The sequence below is a fragment of the Lygodium microphyllum genome, chromosome 2, assembly GCF_053477565.2.
Source record: "Lygodium microphyllum isolate KBCC chromosome 2, Lygodium_microphyllum_v1.1.10, whole genome shotgun sequence".
NCBI lineage: Eukaryota > Viridiplantae > Streptophyta > Polypodiopsida > Schizaeales > Lygodiaceae > Lygodium > Lygodium microphyllum.
This window is the reverse complement of record NC_141136.1, coordinates 184,003,235-184,019,538: the sequence shown is the minus strand read 5'-3', so window position 1 is coordinate 184,019,538 and position 16,304 is coordinate 184,003,235. Positions and strand designations below refer to the sequence as shown.

General features: G+C 41.5%; 1 protein-coding gene across 1 annotated transcript; it reads right to left on the bottom strand.

Annotated features, from left to right (window-relative positions):
- Positions 1-5,450: 5,450 nt before the first annotated feature.
- Positions 5,451-8,893, bottom strand: LOC148040691 (AT-hook motif nuclear-localized protein 1-like). The gene is made up of 6 exons (XM_087661123.1): positions 7,609-8,893; positions 7,422-7,489; positions 6,751-6,882; positions 6,287-6,448; positions 5,965-6,204; positions 5,451-5,883 (listed from the first exon to the last, which is right to left on the bottom strand). The coding sequence occupies exons 1-6, from the start codon at positions 8,120-8,122 to the stop codon at positions 5,872-5,874; spliced, it is 1,128 nt and encodes a 375-aa protein (XP_087517249.1). The 5' UTR covers positions 8,123-8,893; the 3' UTR covers positions 5,451-5,871.
- Positions 8,894-16,304: the final 7,411 nt, after the last annotated feature.

The following is a 16,304-nucleotide window of genomic DNA, read 5'->3' as shown; positions in this document are numbered from 1 at the left end:
TTGAGTAGGCAAGCCCATTGACCCTCTACGCTATTGAAGGGTGGACAAATGTCTAAGTGTGTCATGTAGTGACCAAGCAACTATAAGAAAATGGTCATGCTTTAAGACTTGGACATCATGAGTTTTAAGGGGGCGCTGAAATACTGAATTCATGATGTCCATTAGGGGAATGGATAATAGACACACTAGCTAGGTTTCATTTTATTATTATATGTTTATATCTATCAATAAAGAGAGAGTCTTTCTACACATACTGCACAATAGAAACTCAATTTAGCACCTACCTTATCCAAGAGCATTCACCTTATCCACCAATTTAGGAGCACCTATAACTCTCACCAACCATTACTTGTAATACCTTTATAAAGGCCCCATTCTCATTTGAATAAGTGAGTTGACTTTGGTTCTACACTCAACTTACTATTGTCCATACTCTCACTCTCACTCTTCTCTATCTCTCTCAACACCTCAATGCATCCAATACAAACACTACACCTAGAGGTCCTCAAGCTAGAGATGCATGGTGGCTTGATGAGCTAGCTCCATCTCTAATCCCCTAGCCTATTTTCCCCACCTACACAAATTCGAGGGCATCACAAAAGCAAAAATTTCCAAGCTTGCTCAACAAACCTATCACTATTAGTTGCATCTCACCACCCTCTCTCACCAACTAGGTCCTCAAGTGGGACACTCCTAAGGAGCTTGGCCTCTTGGTACTAGATCCATCTTCCAAATACACATTTATATCCACTATGCCACTACACAATTAGTTAAACACACTCGTAGGGAGCTCACATTGTTTGTGCAACAAACAGTGACAACAAAGCATGGTAGTCATCTCTATTTACTTTTGCCTAAACCATGTCCACAAAGGCTAAGGCACATGCGAAAAGAAGGACCAATTACAAGTGGAAAGGGTAGAGGGCACCCAACTAGAGTGAAAACGCTAACCCTAATGGTATATAATGTGTAAAGCTGAATAGATAGTATTCTTATGTGTACAACTTTGAGTTTCCACTTTTTTTTATTCTTGTCTACTTGCTTGCTACCTCCATTGCTTTAGAGTGACAGAGACAAAATAATAATATGAGTTGAGGGAGTAGTGGATGATGAAGCTTAATCTACTCTCTCTCTCTCTCTCTCTCTCTCTCTCTCTCTCTCTCTCTCTCTCTCTCTCTCTCTCTCTCTCTCTCTCTCTCTCTCTCTCTCTCTCTCTCATACAACATAATAATTAAAGAATCAAACCCTCTTTCTTGCTAAGATTGAATACTACCTAAGGCTTGTATACCAAATCTTAACTTTTAGGTGAGTTCCATCTCATAATAAACATGATGAGAGAACACAATATGGTTTTGTTCATGCATAGTGGTGCCTTACATCAATTCATATGAAAGGTGCATCCATCATAGATGATATCAAAATAGCTACATCATAGGTAAGCTCAATTACATACAAGATACTTTTTAGATTGGGATGACATGTACTTTCCCAGGTGTAGAGGAAGTTCATCCCAACAAAACCATCACTATCACCCTAAATCCTACTCCAAGCTATAACAAAATGTTAAATGTAACATATTTTAATTTTGAGAAGCTAGAAAATGTTTATTGGAAGAAATTGAAAACTTTAATATGTAAAACATGAATGGATTTTTTGATATTGTAATCTCACCCTTTATAGAATAAAATCATAATCTTTGGGACAAAACTATGGATTTAAAATAGAAGCTTCTTTATCCTTACATCTCCATTTTCTCAACAACTATATATATTTCAATAATCTTGATTTACCCATGCATCCTAGTGTACCTCCATCGTAGTTTACCTACACATCCTAGTTTACTTGTGCATCCACATCCTAGTGTATCTCCATGATAGGACATTTCAATAAATAATCCAATTTATCCAAAATGTATGCTTCATTCTTAGCCATAGATCGCAACTCCCACCTCTTAAATGCATGTGGGATAGTGTTGAGACTCGTGCACTTTGCAAGTGTCATCCCAAAGCCCACATTGCATTCCGCAACAAGGCACTAGGATTATTATCTTTGGCATTGGATTACTTTTTTGACCATGTAGGCATCCTTTTGATAAGGTCAAGATGTGAGACCAATTAATCCCAATACCTAAGTACATATTAAGGGGCCTTTGTACACATATTGTACCTACAATTGATGTTTTTTGCTATGCACCTTCATGCATCAAAACCTTACATTTCAAACTTTTCCTCTTTTTAGTATAAATTTTTCATCTTGTGGCACAATTACAAGTGCCAATCACAATTCTATTTTCACTCTAAACCAAAAAATCGCTCCCTATGCAAAACCCTTCCTAGTATAGTGTCAAGGCAAACATTACTAATATGTGTCTTCTTAAAATAGCAACTAGAATTATCATACTTAAAACAAAATGATTTTTAAGACATAAGGGCATTACATGAAAAAGAGATATATACCAAGGTTCCTATTGCCCCATACCATATTGCACTTGCTTACACTATCATGGTGTATTAAAGATAATAGTCCCCATGCAAAATTTCTTCTAGTAATAAAACAAAAGAAAAGGGCCAACCCAATTTCGCTGTAAGTTATTTCTCACTACAACAATTGATTATTAAGTCAAAATAAATCATAAGTGGTTAGAAAGTTGACTAAGAGTGCAAGTAAAAACACATGTATCCACACAAGTGCTTGAGACCAAGTGCAAATAGCTTTCCACCTAGCAACTACAATGGCCAATCACTCAAGTTTACTTGAATGTCATCATTCTTTCATAGTTTCTAATTGGCAACCCAATCCTAGACCATCTTAACGATGCACGCAAATGGTTGGCCTAAAGTGTGAAATTGAAATACCTTCCTCTAGATCAACCAACACTCCCATGCATACAATGGTAGTTGTATTATGATCTCTAGAATTCTTGCCACCATAGGAAACCAAAAGGAGTGCCTAAATGTATAAGTAGACCTTGTAAATAGCTCCTTGGCTTCCCATATAGCCTCCTTTAAACAATAAATAAGAAGAATCCTTTACCTATGGAATTTGGGACGATCATGTTAAACTACTTAGATGAGAAATCTCATCCATCTCCTATGCAAACTTCAAGCTTAACTTCATGAATAATATAAATTTGGAACTAAGGAGCATCATTGCCTATATTCTACTTGATCATTCCAACCCAATTGAACCACCAAATCCCCCTATCTTTTTTCACAAATCAAGATACTTGACCTAATACATTTTTATACATCATATTTCAATGCGTGATCTCAATCATAGCCCTTCCAATATCCATCAACTTGTTTTGTCATTTTTGAAATCATAAAAGATGCATCCCGATCTCATACAATGATCTATATCATACATATACATGTAAGTCCTCCCTTGTCAATTGCAATGACAAGACCAATTGACCTTTCAAGTTCAACAATCTAGTTGTCTATAAACCAATACTATGCACTATCTTTTCAAATGCATAGATTGCCATGCTTTTCATGCAATAGATAATTGGAAGATAACCCAACTCTATTCAACCGATGGGTAGAGGATTGCAACTCAGTTTGCAATTGTATATAGCCCAATATTGTGAACCATGGTCTTGGACATAACAGATTATTGTCTTGTTATGCTATACATATTTGGAAGATGGTTGGGAAACCCAAACTTTATTCAACCTTTGAGTAGAGTATTGCAACTTGGTTTACATTCATTAAGTCATGGAACAAACACACCAACCACTCTTATACAAGTTGGGTGTGACGAGTTTGGACTCATCACCTATGTACCAATATTGCACCACATTGTTCAATGTAATAAATATTTGATAGATTGTTGAAAAACCCAACTTTATCCAACCAAGGGATAGAGTATATCACAAGATCTTATTCAACCAATGGATAGTGCATCATAAAGAATAGATGTCACAAAAACAGCCCTACTAAGGACCTTGCGCCAAAGACCTCCAATAACTCACTTTCTCCCACCCAACTAGACTAGTTCAAGATCCTTCAAGAATTCACATCCTCCCAACCAACTAGGCTACTGCACACACACCATGGTAGGATTCACCAATGGATCGACCAATGATGATCTATAAGCCTAGCCTCACCATAGGGCAAAGAAAACACTTGGCAAAGGATACACCTACATTCTTGAGTTGGACAAGGACGACAAGACAAGCTGATTTCCAAAACTGACATTCGTAGTTGTCTCTAGGCCAACATTGTTGAACACTGGTTTTTGATGCAATAGATCACTATGTTTTTAGAAGATGTTTGGAAAACCCAAACTGTTTTACCTAATGGGTAGAGCATCGCAACTTGGTTTGCATTGCATAGATACTTGGAAGATAGTTGGAAATCCAACCTATTTCAACTAATGAGTAGAGCATTGCATCGGTTTTGCATTTACAGAGTAGGACAACAAGCATACCTCCCACTTGCTTATAAAGACCTGGATTGTCCAGTTGCATCTCTTAGTCCTCCCTTGTATCTCATAGTCATTGAGGTTATTAGAATTGGACAAGTTCAAGTTCAGACTTGGACTTGTCTGTAGACCAAAATTCTACACCATGTTCTTTGATATAAGATAGTTGGAAGATGGCTGGGAAACCCAAAGTTATGCAACCAAAGAGTAGAAATGTCATTCAACCAATTGGTAGTAGTGCAACACAAAGAATAAGATGTCACAAAGCCAACCTATTATGGATCCCGAACCAAAGACTTCCAAGAAAACAGTCTTCAACCAGCTGGGCTGCTGCTCGATGTGCACCAGCGGCATGATTCCTCAATACATTGACAAGGATGTGTATATGTAGCCTCACAACGCAAAAGTGATGCACCTTGATGTGTGTGTGTGTGTGTGTGTGTGTGTGTGTGTGTGTGTGTGTGTGAATTTCACGTATAAGTCTAGTATGTCACAAGTAAATGGTTTCTTTCACAATCACACGTCAAATAACAAGTTACCATCAAAATGAAAAAGCTTCCCACACGTGTCCTAACCTTTGTTGAGGTTTAAGGCTCCAAAACTGCAAGAAGGGGTTACACATTCAGATCATCAGCAGTAGAGACATTCCCCCTTTCCCAGACAGGTTTTGATCATGGTCCCTGGAGCCTTCGCAGTGGATTGGCTCTCCAGGACTGCATTCACATTACCTCCAGCTTCCTTGTCAGATTTGCATTCATCATGTTATGGGTGGCTGACCAGGGTGTGCAGTTTTACTGGTACGTGTTTGGGGAGGATACTAATCCTGAACTGCTCAAGCTGGAGGCTAAAATATTTCATACTTCACTTCAAAAGCATCCTGATTTTCCTTGATTATCTGGAACAGGCAAGGCTCCATGTCCTTATGAATTCACAGATTTTGCCTTGGTCGTATGAGCAGAGAAAATCAAACATGCCTGTAGAAACATTGGTGTTTTGAAATATTCATCACTTTTAAGTGCAAACACTTAGAGGCTAAGCAGAGAATCTGTATCTACTGGATATAGCGTAAAGAATAACAAGTTGCTCACTGTAGAATCACACATCCCCTGATCATCACAACCTCATCCCAAGTATGAAGGAAAGCTTGTGGTTGGATGAAACAGAACCTTTGATGCACACAGTTCCCACGTGAAAACCAGGCATCGTTTTTTACAAAGGGAAACTCAGACACATCAGTGGTGAACTACTCATCATTTCAATTTAACTCTAAACTACAAAGCTTGTTTCTTTTCCCTTCATACAGGGATCCTCTTAGCAAAAAGGAGCCTGCACAAAACGCCTCAGGTTGTGCTCAATTTTACACAACTCTAGGTAAATGTAAAGTTTTCCACAGACAAGTGGATCTAAAAGAACTTCATAGCAGCAGGATGGCGAACCAACACCAAATCAGTCGTCCTCCTGAAGACAAAGCAACTCCGTATCAGTGTCTGACATTCTGGCACTGTTAGACAGGATACAAAATGACTAAACAAGAATCACCTGGCCTGGTGGAGATTCCGCATTACTACTAGCTGCAGCCCCTGTGCTCTGATTTAGTGGTGGACTTTCAGACACTGCAGGTTTGACATCAGCCATTTCATTTAGCGATGTTTCTGGAACTGAATTTCCAAGGTTTGGAGTGCCAGCAGTGAATAGCTTTGAGAAGCCGGTATGCACTTCTATTTTTGCAGGCTTGGGTAGTATTTTTCGAGTATGGTACATAAAGCTGCCAACAACTACCTGGAAACACAAAGATGATTTCAGACTCAAATGGCACTAAAGCTTCAAATACCTGATCCACAAAGTGTGCCAAAAATTTCACCTGTACTGGACTAGCTGCCATTAACATTCCAGCAACTCCACCCCCCACTACTCTTCCATCGGGACCAGCTAACGAGACACTGAGGCCCCCAGTTCTACTGCGAGTGCCTCCATTATCAGTCACAAGGAAAGATCCAGAAAGAGAAAGGATCTCAAAACGGCCCTGGCAAGTCAAAATCAAAACTAGTGAACATCCCTCCAACAACAAGCCGTGACAATAAGGTCAGAGAAATGTTCACCTAGCAATCCATTCCAAGACCTTTTGCTACTCAATTCTAAATTCAATCTACCAGACTTTGACATCAAGTAACTAGACAATATACTGGCCCTGTTAGCCCATGCAGCAACTTGTCTGAAGACAGCTAATAATGGATTGGAAGAAGCCAGACAAAGGAAATCCTACAAAACATAGACCAGTGATAAACCAAAAATGTAAGGAAACCAAAACTGTCCTAAAGTTTCAACCTCGTAGGTAACAGTGCCACCAGAGATGGCCGGTTGCCGAAGTGTAACATTTGAAATAGCTCCATTTGCAGAAAGGATACAGATTCCTCGGGGTCCTTGTTGAGAGAATGACATGATTCTGGCAGCTACATCCTGCATTTATTCCAAAGAGCTCAGGATGTTAGCTGTAACCAACTATTGACAACCCAACCACACAGCATAGAGCACTTCAACTTTCATCGGCACCTTGCTTCTGCAGTTAAGATAACAACAATGACAAACAAACATCAGAGACCCTTTCCTGCTCACTTTTAACCAGTTTCTCACCCTAAGGGCTTGCAAGAATATGTGAACAACATTGAAATTTTGAAAGAAGCATATGTTTTCCACATGCTCTTTCTGAAGCACGGCCATTGAGATTCTCTTTTATTGTGAGTCCGATATTGTCTATTAATGTGCACCGTTTGCTATTGTAGCACAATCTAGTGTCACTCCGAAGCCAACAAAAGGACCATTGAGCCCAGCCAACAATCCAACTACGACTGGTGCCTCCATGTGTGATGAATCAGGACTCTCGCACCGACACAAAGAACATACATGGCTGAGATGACATACCATTAAACTTTGATAACATCAGATCTCTATTGTGCAATTCAGTAAAAGAAGACTACGGGCATCAGACTCGAAGTTACCTCCCCAGCAGCAACTGTTATGGCATGCGGAGTGAAGCCAGCACCAGCAGAACCTGCCATTAGTTCTCCTAGCAAGTATAAAAACGGACGTACACTAATCAGTGGACATGTGCAAATTTATTTGACAGAGGGGGAAAAAATGGCTGTGTCTGTGAAAATTTCAGAATCGGTACCAGCATCTGCCTACCTAGTGCTGCTAATTGTTGGTTCTTGCCTGAGCCTGGTGGCCTTCCCCTAGCCCGCTTTTGTGACGCTGGTGACATGGGACTAGGTATAGATGACAGAGGAGCTACAGAGAGGGCAATACTGCCATGAGGGCCATACTTTCTCGGCCTTCCCCTCTTCTTCTTAACCGGCTCTGACCCTCCAAAGCTGATTCCAACAGTCCCAGCAGGAGCCGAGTGTGGCAGAATGACGGTTGAAATGTCAGCCGTGAACGAAGGCGGGGTGGTGAGATGGGGCGGCACGGAAGAGATTGTGGTGACTATGGGAGCTGCAATGGCCCGTGCGGCGTCAGAGATGGGCGGTTGAGGACGGGCAGGAGGCCCCGCTGTGGCAGGGGCGGGGACAGCGGGCGTGCAGCTGGCCGCCAGGGGAGAGGCCTCTGAGTTCCTCTGGTGCATCCCATTGAGCGATCCAGAGCCTGACGTCACTCCTGCAGGTCCTGGGGAAGGAAGGCCCATCGAATCTTTGCTGTCCATACAACACTATCAAATCCAATGACTGGCCAGGAAAACCCTACAAAGGGCCAGGCATGGCCATCTTCTTCTCCGCCAACGAGCAGTAAGAACCTCTGCCCTTGCAAACCCTGGCAAAGGCTCAGCTGAGTGGAAGCGAGCTTAATTCATGAAAGATCATCTGTTCCGTCACGTCCATAAGCCCTTTAGGAAGGGGGCTTTGCGACTATGCGTGAGAATGGGAGGGAATCCTGCTTTGCCTGAGGCTTGCCAGCCAACCTCTTGTCAAGGCAAAGATCCTCCTACGCCATGAGAGCTTGAGTTCTTCTCCGGCAGCCTCCTGTGTGTCTCTCAAGTGCGTATGCCGCACGCGTTGCGGCATCGAAGGCGCAGAATGCTAATCTTTTCCTCACGCAATCAAGCTCCCAAGAAGAAGAAGATCGGCGTCGGAGCCCGCCGAATTTAGCAGAAAATGGAAGCTCGGGGGAGCCATTTTAGCAAAGAAAGCAAGCACAGAAGACAAGGCTACAACGGCAGTTCAGTTGTTTTTTCTTCTTTGGGAAAGATGGGGGACGTGAGGAGCTGGTTGATGAGCTCACCTTGTGATGAAGTTTAAGGCAGCATAGAAAAGGGCGGGGGGGAGAGAGAGGCACAGATAGGCGGCTATGGCATCACAAGCTCCAGTAGGCTCTCTGCTTCACGATCATTGCTGCAGAAAGAGCAATTCTGAGAGCTCGGAGAAGGCAGACACAGGAAAAAAGAGAAATAGGAAGAGGGGGAGAGAAGAAGATGGTGAGAAGGAAGATGATGATGATGATGATGCTGAAAAGAAGGGGAAAAAAACTTTTTTATTTTTCTTTTTTAAGTATTTCTTTATTTTAAAAATAATAATAATGCGCTCTTGCTTGCTACATGTTTCCGCAAATTCGAATCACGTGCTATCGCATATACTGCACATTTTTGTATCCCATCCCATCCCAATGGCATAAAATGGAAAATAGAAGAAGAGGAAAGGAACAAAAAAACAAGACAATGCACAAAACGTCCCCACATTTGGCAAGAGAGCGACAAAAAGGGAAACCCCCCTCCTCTGTGTTTGGCGGCTCTTTTAGCAGCAGCAAAAATTCTTAGGATGCATTCACACGCTCTCGAAAGGGCCATTTCACACAATGCATTTGGGTACCTCATCTAAGTGGTTGCTGCCAACTGCCAACTGCAAGACCTCTTATGGGAGTTCACAACAATGAAGGTATCTTGATGGGCTTCATGAAGGTCTTGCATTTGGAGCTCTCGATTGTTGAAGGAATATACCCTTTTCGTAGGCATGTGTGTGTGTATAGTGCGTCATAGTACCAAGATTCAAGGAATAATTCCTCTGAATCATCACATATGTCTTTCTCATCCTCTTTTACATGAACTTTGAAAAGATACCTCAAGGGATGTACCCGAGATTTGAACTCACACACCCATGTACACACTTGCCCACTCAAAACCGCTTGGGGTACACCCTATTGATGAAGTCATTCTCATCTTACATTGCCGAGGCATTAAAAATATGTGAATGCATTTTCCCTTCATATTTGTAGAGATTTACTTAAAATTATGCATTCTACAAAAGGCATTCCTCCTCCTGACACTTTAGAGAGAAGACTCATTTGAAAACCCATATTTTCATAAACCCTTGTTGATGCTCAACTCCACTTTTGCAATTGCACCTACACAGGTGTGTGACCGACCTTTAGTTGATTTTGCAATTGCACCTATCCCTTAACCCATTGCAGCAACTATGCATACTCTTTTCGGCATATAGGATCATGACAATGTCGATAACACACATGATCTTATCTAGTTCGAAAGCTAAATCCGGAATGTCAATCCTGAGTTGGCCTACACTTTAGTCTATCACTTAGTCAAAATTTTCCACAAGAATCCTTTCTCCTTTATGCAAGCAAAAGGAAGGCATAATCAAACTTTTGATTGTACCTAGTTGAAAAAAGTAGGAAAAAAGAAACAAGGCCATTAGTTACCAAGGTCAAGTTACTTGCACTCAACATTTGATTTGAACTAGTTTATGACATACCCCATAACATGGAGGGTCACATGAGTTTGTCATTGGTTACATGAAGTATGTCCCTAATTATCCTATAAATTAAGATGATGTTTGCATGCAAACATGCGCTAGGTAAAAAGTAAAGAGATGTTCTCGCAACTTTTATGTAGGATTGGTTGGCCGATCTAACTACCGGTGAAATTATAGTTTTGTCTAACACCAAGTAGAGAGCAAATAAAAGCTACTTGTAAAAGAAGTGAACATCTTACCATGTGGGACTCAAAAAGAAAACTTGTGTATGTCATTATGGAACACTAGCCTCAACATGGGTTTAGCACTCTCTAAGTCTTGGAAGGAAACGTTAGCACTTTGCCATTAGCAAAAAAATATAAAAAAATAATTAGTCATGTGATTAACAAGGGTGCACTATCACATGCAAGAACATTGCCCCTTTTTTATGTGAGAGAGAGAGAGAGAGAGAGAGAGAGAGAGAGAGAGAGAGAGAGAGAGAGAGCATCCTCTTTCTTTAATTTTTGAAAATAAACTCTTCTTTCTTGAAAAGCAAGATATCCACACATTTCAACTGAAGTTAATAGTGGGTAATTTTTTTGAAATGTACACCACTTTATCACCAGACCATTGTATAAGCATATGCCCTAAAGCTCAACGTCAACAAAAAAAGACATCTCAAGTTCCTAAACTCTTCTTTCTTGAAAAGCAAGATATCCACACATTTCAACTGAAGGTTACAGTGGGTAATTTTTTTGGAATGTACACCACTTTGTCACCAGACCATTGTATAAGCATATGCCCTAAAGGGCAACGTCAACCAAAAAAGACATCTCAAGTTCCTAAATGCATCAACCACATTAGGATATTTTGTAAGCTAAACTCTTAGTTAAAAAGTCTCACATATGACATCTACTTTGCCTCGTAGGCATTATCTTTTGCTTTCATCAGAGTCTTTTTGCAATACTTCATTTAATGTGGAAGCTAATTGATGTGCTTCCAAAGCAACAAGGATGTATGCAAGTTATGGTGCCAAACCATGTTCTCCTTTTTGTTGTTGGGTATAAGTACTTCTAAGCTATGGTACTATATCAATGTACTGACCTTTACTTCCTATACTGAGCATATGTAAGCCTAGTTTAGACACCCGTTTCTTTCACTAATGGGGAGTGCACCATGTAACCTTCATATTGCCCATTTGGACGTGAGTGATTTGAAAGTTGATCGTTGACTAGGATTGCAAGTTTTACATTTGATTGGGATACCATTATCAAGGGAACATTTCTACATTTTCATTGAGTTGTACATGTGTGTGTGTTAAGTATGTGTTCATCTAACATTTGGCAAGCATGGATGTGGTTATAGCTCATAATTCCTTTAGGCATTGTGTTGTTGGGTTTGATGCAACAGGTCAACAAAGCGTGGTGTTGACATGTAGAAATTATCATTTTCCTCATTGATTTTGTGAGGGCTCCACACATTTGTTTCTCTGCCTTTGGGGTGGACTGGCATTTGGGCACCAAGTCTTTGTAACATGCCCACCTATTGGCTGTCTAGGCACGTTTTTAGCGGTCCATCAAGAGACGAACCTAAGCGATGCTGCTCAGCACTCCCATGTGAAAGGTGAGAAGGATCAAAGCTTGCTTGTGAGGGCTCCACACATTTGTTTCTCTGCCTTTGGGGTGGACTGGCATTTGGGCACCACGTCTTTGTAACATGCCCACCTATTGGCTGTCTAGGCACGTTTTTAACGGTCCATCAAGAGACGAATCTAAGCGATGCTACTCAGCACTCCCATGTGAAAGGTGAGAAGGATCAAAGCTTGCTTGGAAGAGCTATGGCGGGAGAGCAAGAGCAAGAAAGAGAGAGACACAAAATGGGATCTCCAACAGTCACAATGTGTGACTGAGCCTTCCTTTATTCAAACTGTCACTAAAAGAATAAAGAATAAAGTGATGGTGACAAGTGCCCACCACCTGCATTATGCAATGGCGGATACTGTCATTGTAGTAATACATGGGTGGCTAGATAGAGGCGCCTTTACCTCCAACAACCTCCCACTTAAAGGCGAATCTGCCCCAATGAGGAGTGAAAAGAAAAAGAAAAAGAAAAAGACAGTACAATGTACACATATACAATAGAGTGAGGAAAAATGTCATCTCATCCAATGCCCATCAATCTCCTGAGGAAGGCAAAGAGCTTAGTAGTGAGGCTTTTCATGAGTAGATCTATAGGATTTTCGTCAGTGGAGATCTTGACAAGGTCAACAGACTTGTCCTCCACGACCCCACGTATGAAGTGATACCTCACCTCAATGTGTTTTGTCTTCGCACGGAAGACCAGATTCTTGGCTAGCTGAATAGCACTCATAGAACTCGATTGTAGTGTAGGTATAACATCAGTCCCAAGGTCATGAACCAAATGGCCCAACCATATGGCCTCTTTGCAAGCCTCAGTGGCTGCAACAAACTCGGCCTCAGTGTGATAGATAAAGTTATACACTTTTGAACCCTGGACATCCAAGAGAGATAACACTTCCAACATAGGTGAATACATTGCCAAACGTGGACTTTCTACTATTTCTACTATCTGCATATCCTACATAATCAAAGTCTATGTACCCCACAACTCTTGTATCCTAGCTGCCATAGCAAATACACATATATGTTGTGCTCTTCAAGTAACTCATGATACCCTTCATGGCATCCAAATACTTCTTTCCAGGTGTAGCCATATATCTAGATGAGTGGCTATCATGGCATACATCAAACTGCCCACATCTTATACATAAGGGATCTTGGCCATCTCGTCCCTCCACTCATCTGTCTGCGGACAATCGGCTTGTGAGACCTTTACATAAGAAGGTAATGAATAGCCAATAGGCTTTATGTCCTGCATGTGAAAACACTCGAGGACTTTATGAATGTACTCCCTCTGTGAGAGGTAGAGTAGTCCCTGATGCTTGTTCCGCTTAATGCGCATACGAAGAATGTGAGAGGCCTGGCCCAAATCCTTCATCTCAAAGCTCTTCTTCAGCTAAGATTTAAGAGCATCAAGCTCATTATGAGTTTTCCCTGCTATCAGCATATCATCCACATAAAGTACTAAAATAAGTAATGAGCCTTTACGGGCTTTCTTCGTGTAAAGACACGGATCCATAGCACTCCTATTGTAGCCATGTGACTGCATAAAGGTATCAAACTTATGATACCACTCCCTAGGTGCTTGCTTCAAGCCATAAAGACTTTTCTTCAACTCGCACACTAGGTGCTCCTTACTAGGTTTTGCAAAGCCCTTAGGTTGCTCCATGTATGCTCATCATGCAAATCCCCATGCAAGAATACAGTCTTGATATCCATCTGATACATATCCAAGTCAAGCTACGTGACTAAGGCCAAAATCAAGCATAGGGTGGTCATCTTTACCATACAAGAAAAGACTTCATCAAAGTCAACTCCATGCTCCTATTTAAAACCCTTAGTAATAAGTCTTGCCTTATAAGCCAGCTTGGGGTTTCCATGGGTACTTTTCAGCTTGTACACCCATTTGCATGGCAAAGTCTTCTTGCCCTTAGGCAATGCAACCAAATCCCAAGTCACATTCTTGTACAGGAAGTCTATCTCAGACTGCATAGCCCTCTCCCAGGAGTGACTGTTATCTGCGCATAGCCTCATCATAGGTGAGAGGCTCTCCTACATTTGTAACCATGACATAATGCATCGAGGGTTTAAATCTATCAGGCGGACATCTATCTCTAGTAGACTGTCTCACTACAGGCTTTGTTGCCTGTCCAACACCCTACCCAGGTTTACCAACTGTTACTATAGGTTGTCCCACTAGCTGTGTAGGAGCACGTGGCTTCTCCTAGAATATAACCCTGCATATCTCTACCACCTTCTCAAGCTGCTTATGCATATTGTCTTCATGGAAAACTACATCATGGCTATGTATGACTTTCCGCACCTGCGGATCCCATTGACAGTAACCCATCTCTCCTGCATCTCCATAGCCAATGAAAATGCATTTGACACTCTTAGGATCCATCTTACTACACTTGTCCTTGGGCACATGGCAGAATGCCTCACATCCAAAGACACATAGATGCACATAAGACGGAGGTTTCCCAGTCTATATCTCTTTTGCAACCTGCAAATCCAAACCACTGCAAGGTGATCTATTTATGTTATGCACAGCTGTATTGACTGCCTCAGCCCAAAAGCTATGTGGTAGGCTTGCATGGCTAAGCATAATACTGTGTACACGCTCCTGGATGGTTCTAATCATCCGCTTAGCCAAACCATTACGGGGTGAGGTATAGGGGGCGGTCAGCTGACACTTAATACCCCTCTGATCACATAGTTGCTCAAAGACACGTGACACATATTTTCTCCCATTATCAGTCCTAAGGCATTTCAGCTTATGCCCAGTCTAGTTCTCAAACCAATGCAAGCCATATTTGAAACACAGCCAAGACATCTGATTTAAGCTTAATGGGATAAGCCCAGACTTTACATGAAAAATCGTCAATAAACGTCACGAAATACTTTGTACCACCCATAGACTGACAGGGCATGGGCCCACAGATATCCGAATGTACCAATGCCAAGGGCTCACTCATGTGTATCCTACCAAACTTCTTGTGCGTATTCCTAGTCTGTTTGCCATAAAGACAATGCTCACATGAATCAAAACATACATAATCAAAGGGGGCAGTAAGTGCTGCAAACCAAAAAGCATTTTCATTCCCTTCAAGGACATATGGCCCAAACAGGCATGCCAAAGAGATACATGTGGGATGGAGCCCAATGACAAAACATAATTAATAGAGGATCCATCAACTACAAGAGGATAGAGGCTACCAGCATTGGCACCTCTAGCAAGCACAAGTCTAACATAGGTGATCTTCCAAGCAGAATCCCCAAAAGATACATGAAACCCAGCATCATCAAGCTGCCCTGAAAACATAAGACCGCGTGCAAGCACAAGTACATAACGTAAATCATGTAATAAAAAAGTACTGCCAATAGAGAACTACAATTATACATCCCCAATGCCAACAATAGCAAGTGACTTGCCATTACCCAAGCGAATTGAGCCACAAACATTGCGATAGGAGTGGAACCACTCACGACAAGGTGTAACATGAAATGAAGCACCATAATCCAAAAGCCAGCACTACGCATAGATAGAGTGAACCTCGATCAACGGTGTAGCATCACAAGAACTAACTGTAAGCATGTACTCCCCATCGGAGTCATCAATCTGCATGACATTTATCTACTCTATTTTTACACTAGATTTCACAGGTGCCATACTGCGATTAGAGGACTTTTCATGTACTTTGTCTTTCCCCTTATCTTTGCGCTTCTCATTGCGCAACTCATGACACAGTGGACGTATATTACCCTTCTTGCCGCAATGATGATATGTCACATTAGCATTTCTTCCACGAGACTTGCTGTGTGACTTACCATGTGACTTCTTAGACCTAGACTTCTGTGAGTCTCTACCACGTCCACACCCACGGTCATTCTTACCATCTCTGCCTCTAACAATCAAAGCGTGCGACACACAAGAGGCATCCAAGTTCTTATTATTGATCTCTTCTTGTAGAAGAGCACTCTCTACATCAGGCAAGTTCAAAATAGTAGCAGGAGCACAATAAGGCAGTGCGGAATACATCCCATGGCTCACTCAGAGTCCCAAGCAAAAACAATGGAGTAACCTCATCATTGAAGGTAATACCCTACGAAGTCAAGTTCTTGAGAATAGCATGGAACTGGCTCAAATGAGCAGACATCATCATATTCTCCTTCATGTGTAGGTCGATAAGTTGCTTCAGCCAACAATACATCTGACTTGCTAGACTTTTCTTATCATAGAGATTCTTGATTTTATCCCAAAGCTGCCAAGCACTATGTGCTTCCTTAACCACATTGTAATGGACCTGTTCAGTGAGAGACAAGATGAGGGTGGACTTGCATAACTCATCAAGCTTATCTCATTCGTTCATCAGTCATAGTTTCAGGCTACTCGCCATGCATCCTTAGTGGCTTTATCATCAATTTTTACACCAATACCTGCCAAACTTGGCTCTTTCAACAGGCATAATTCATACCATCAAGCTTAGTGATGTTGAAGATAATA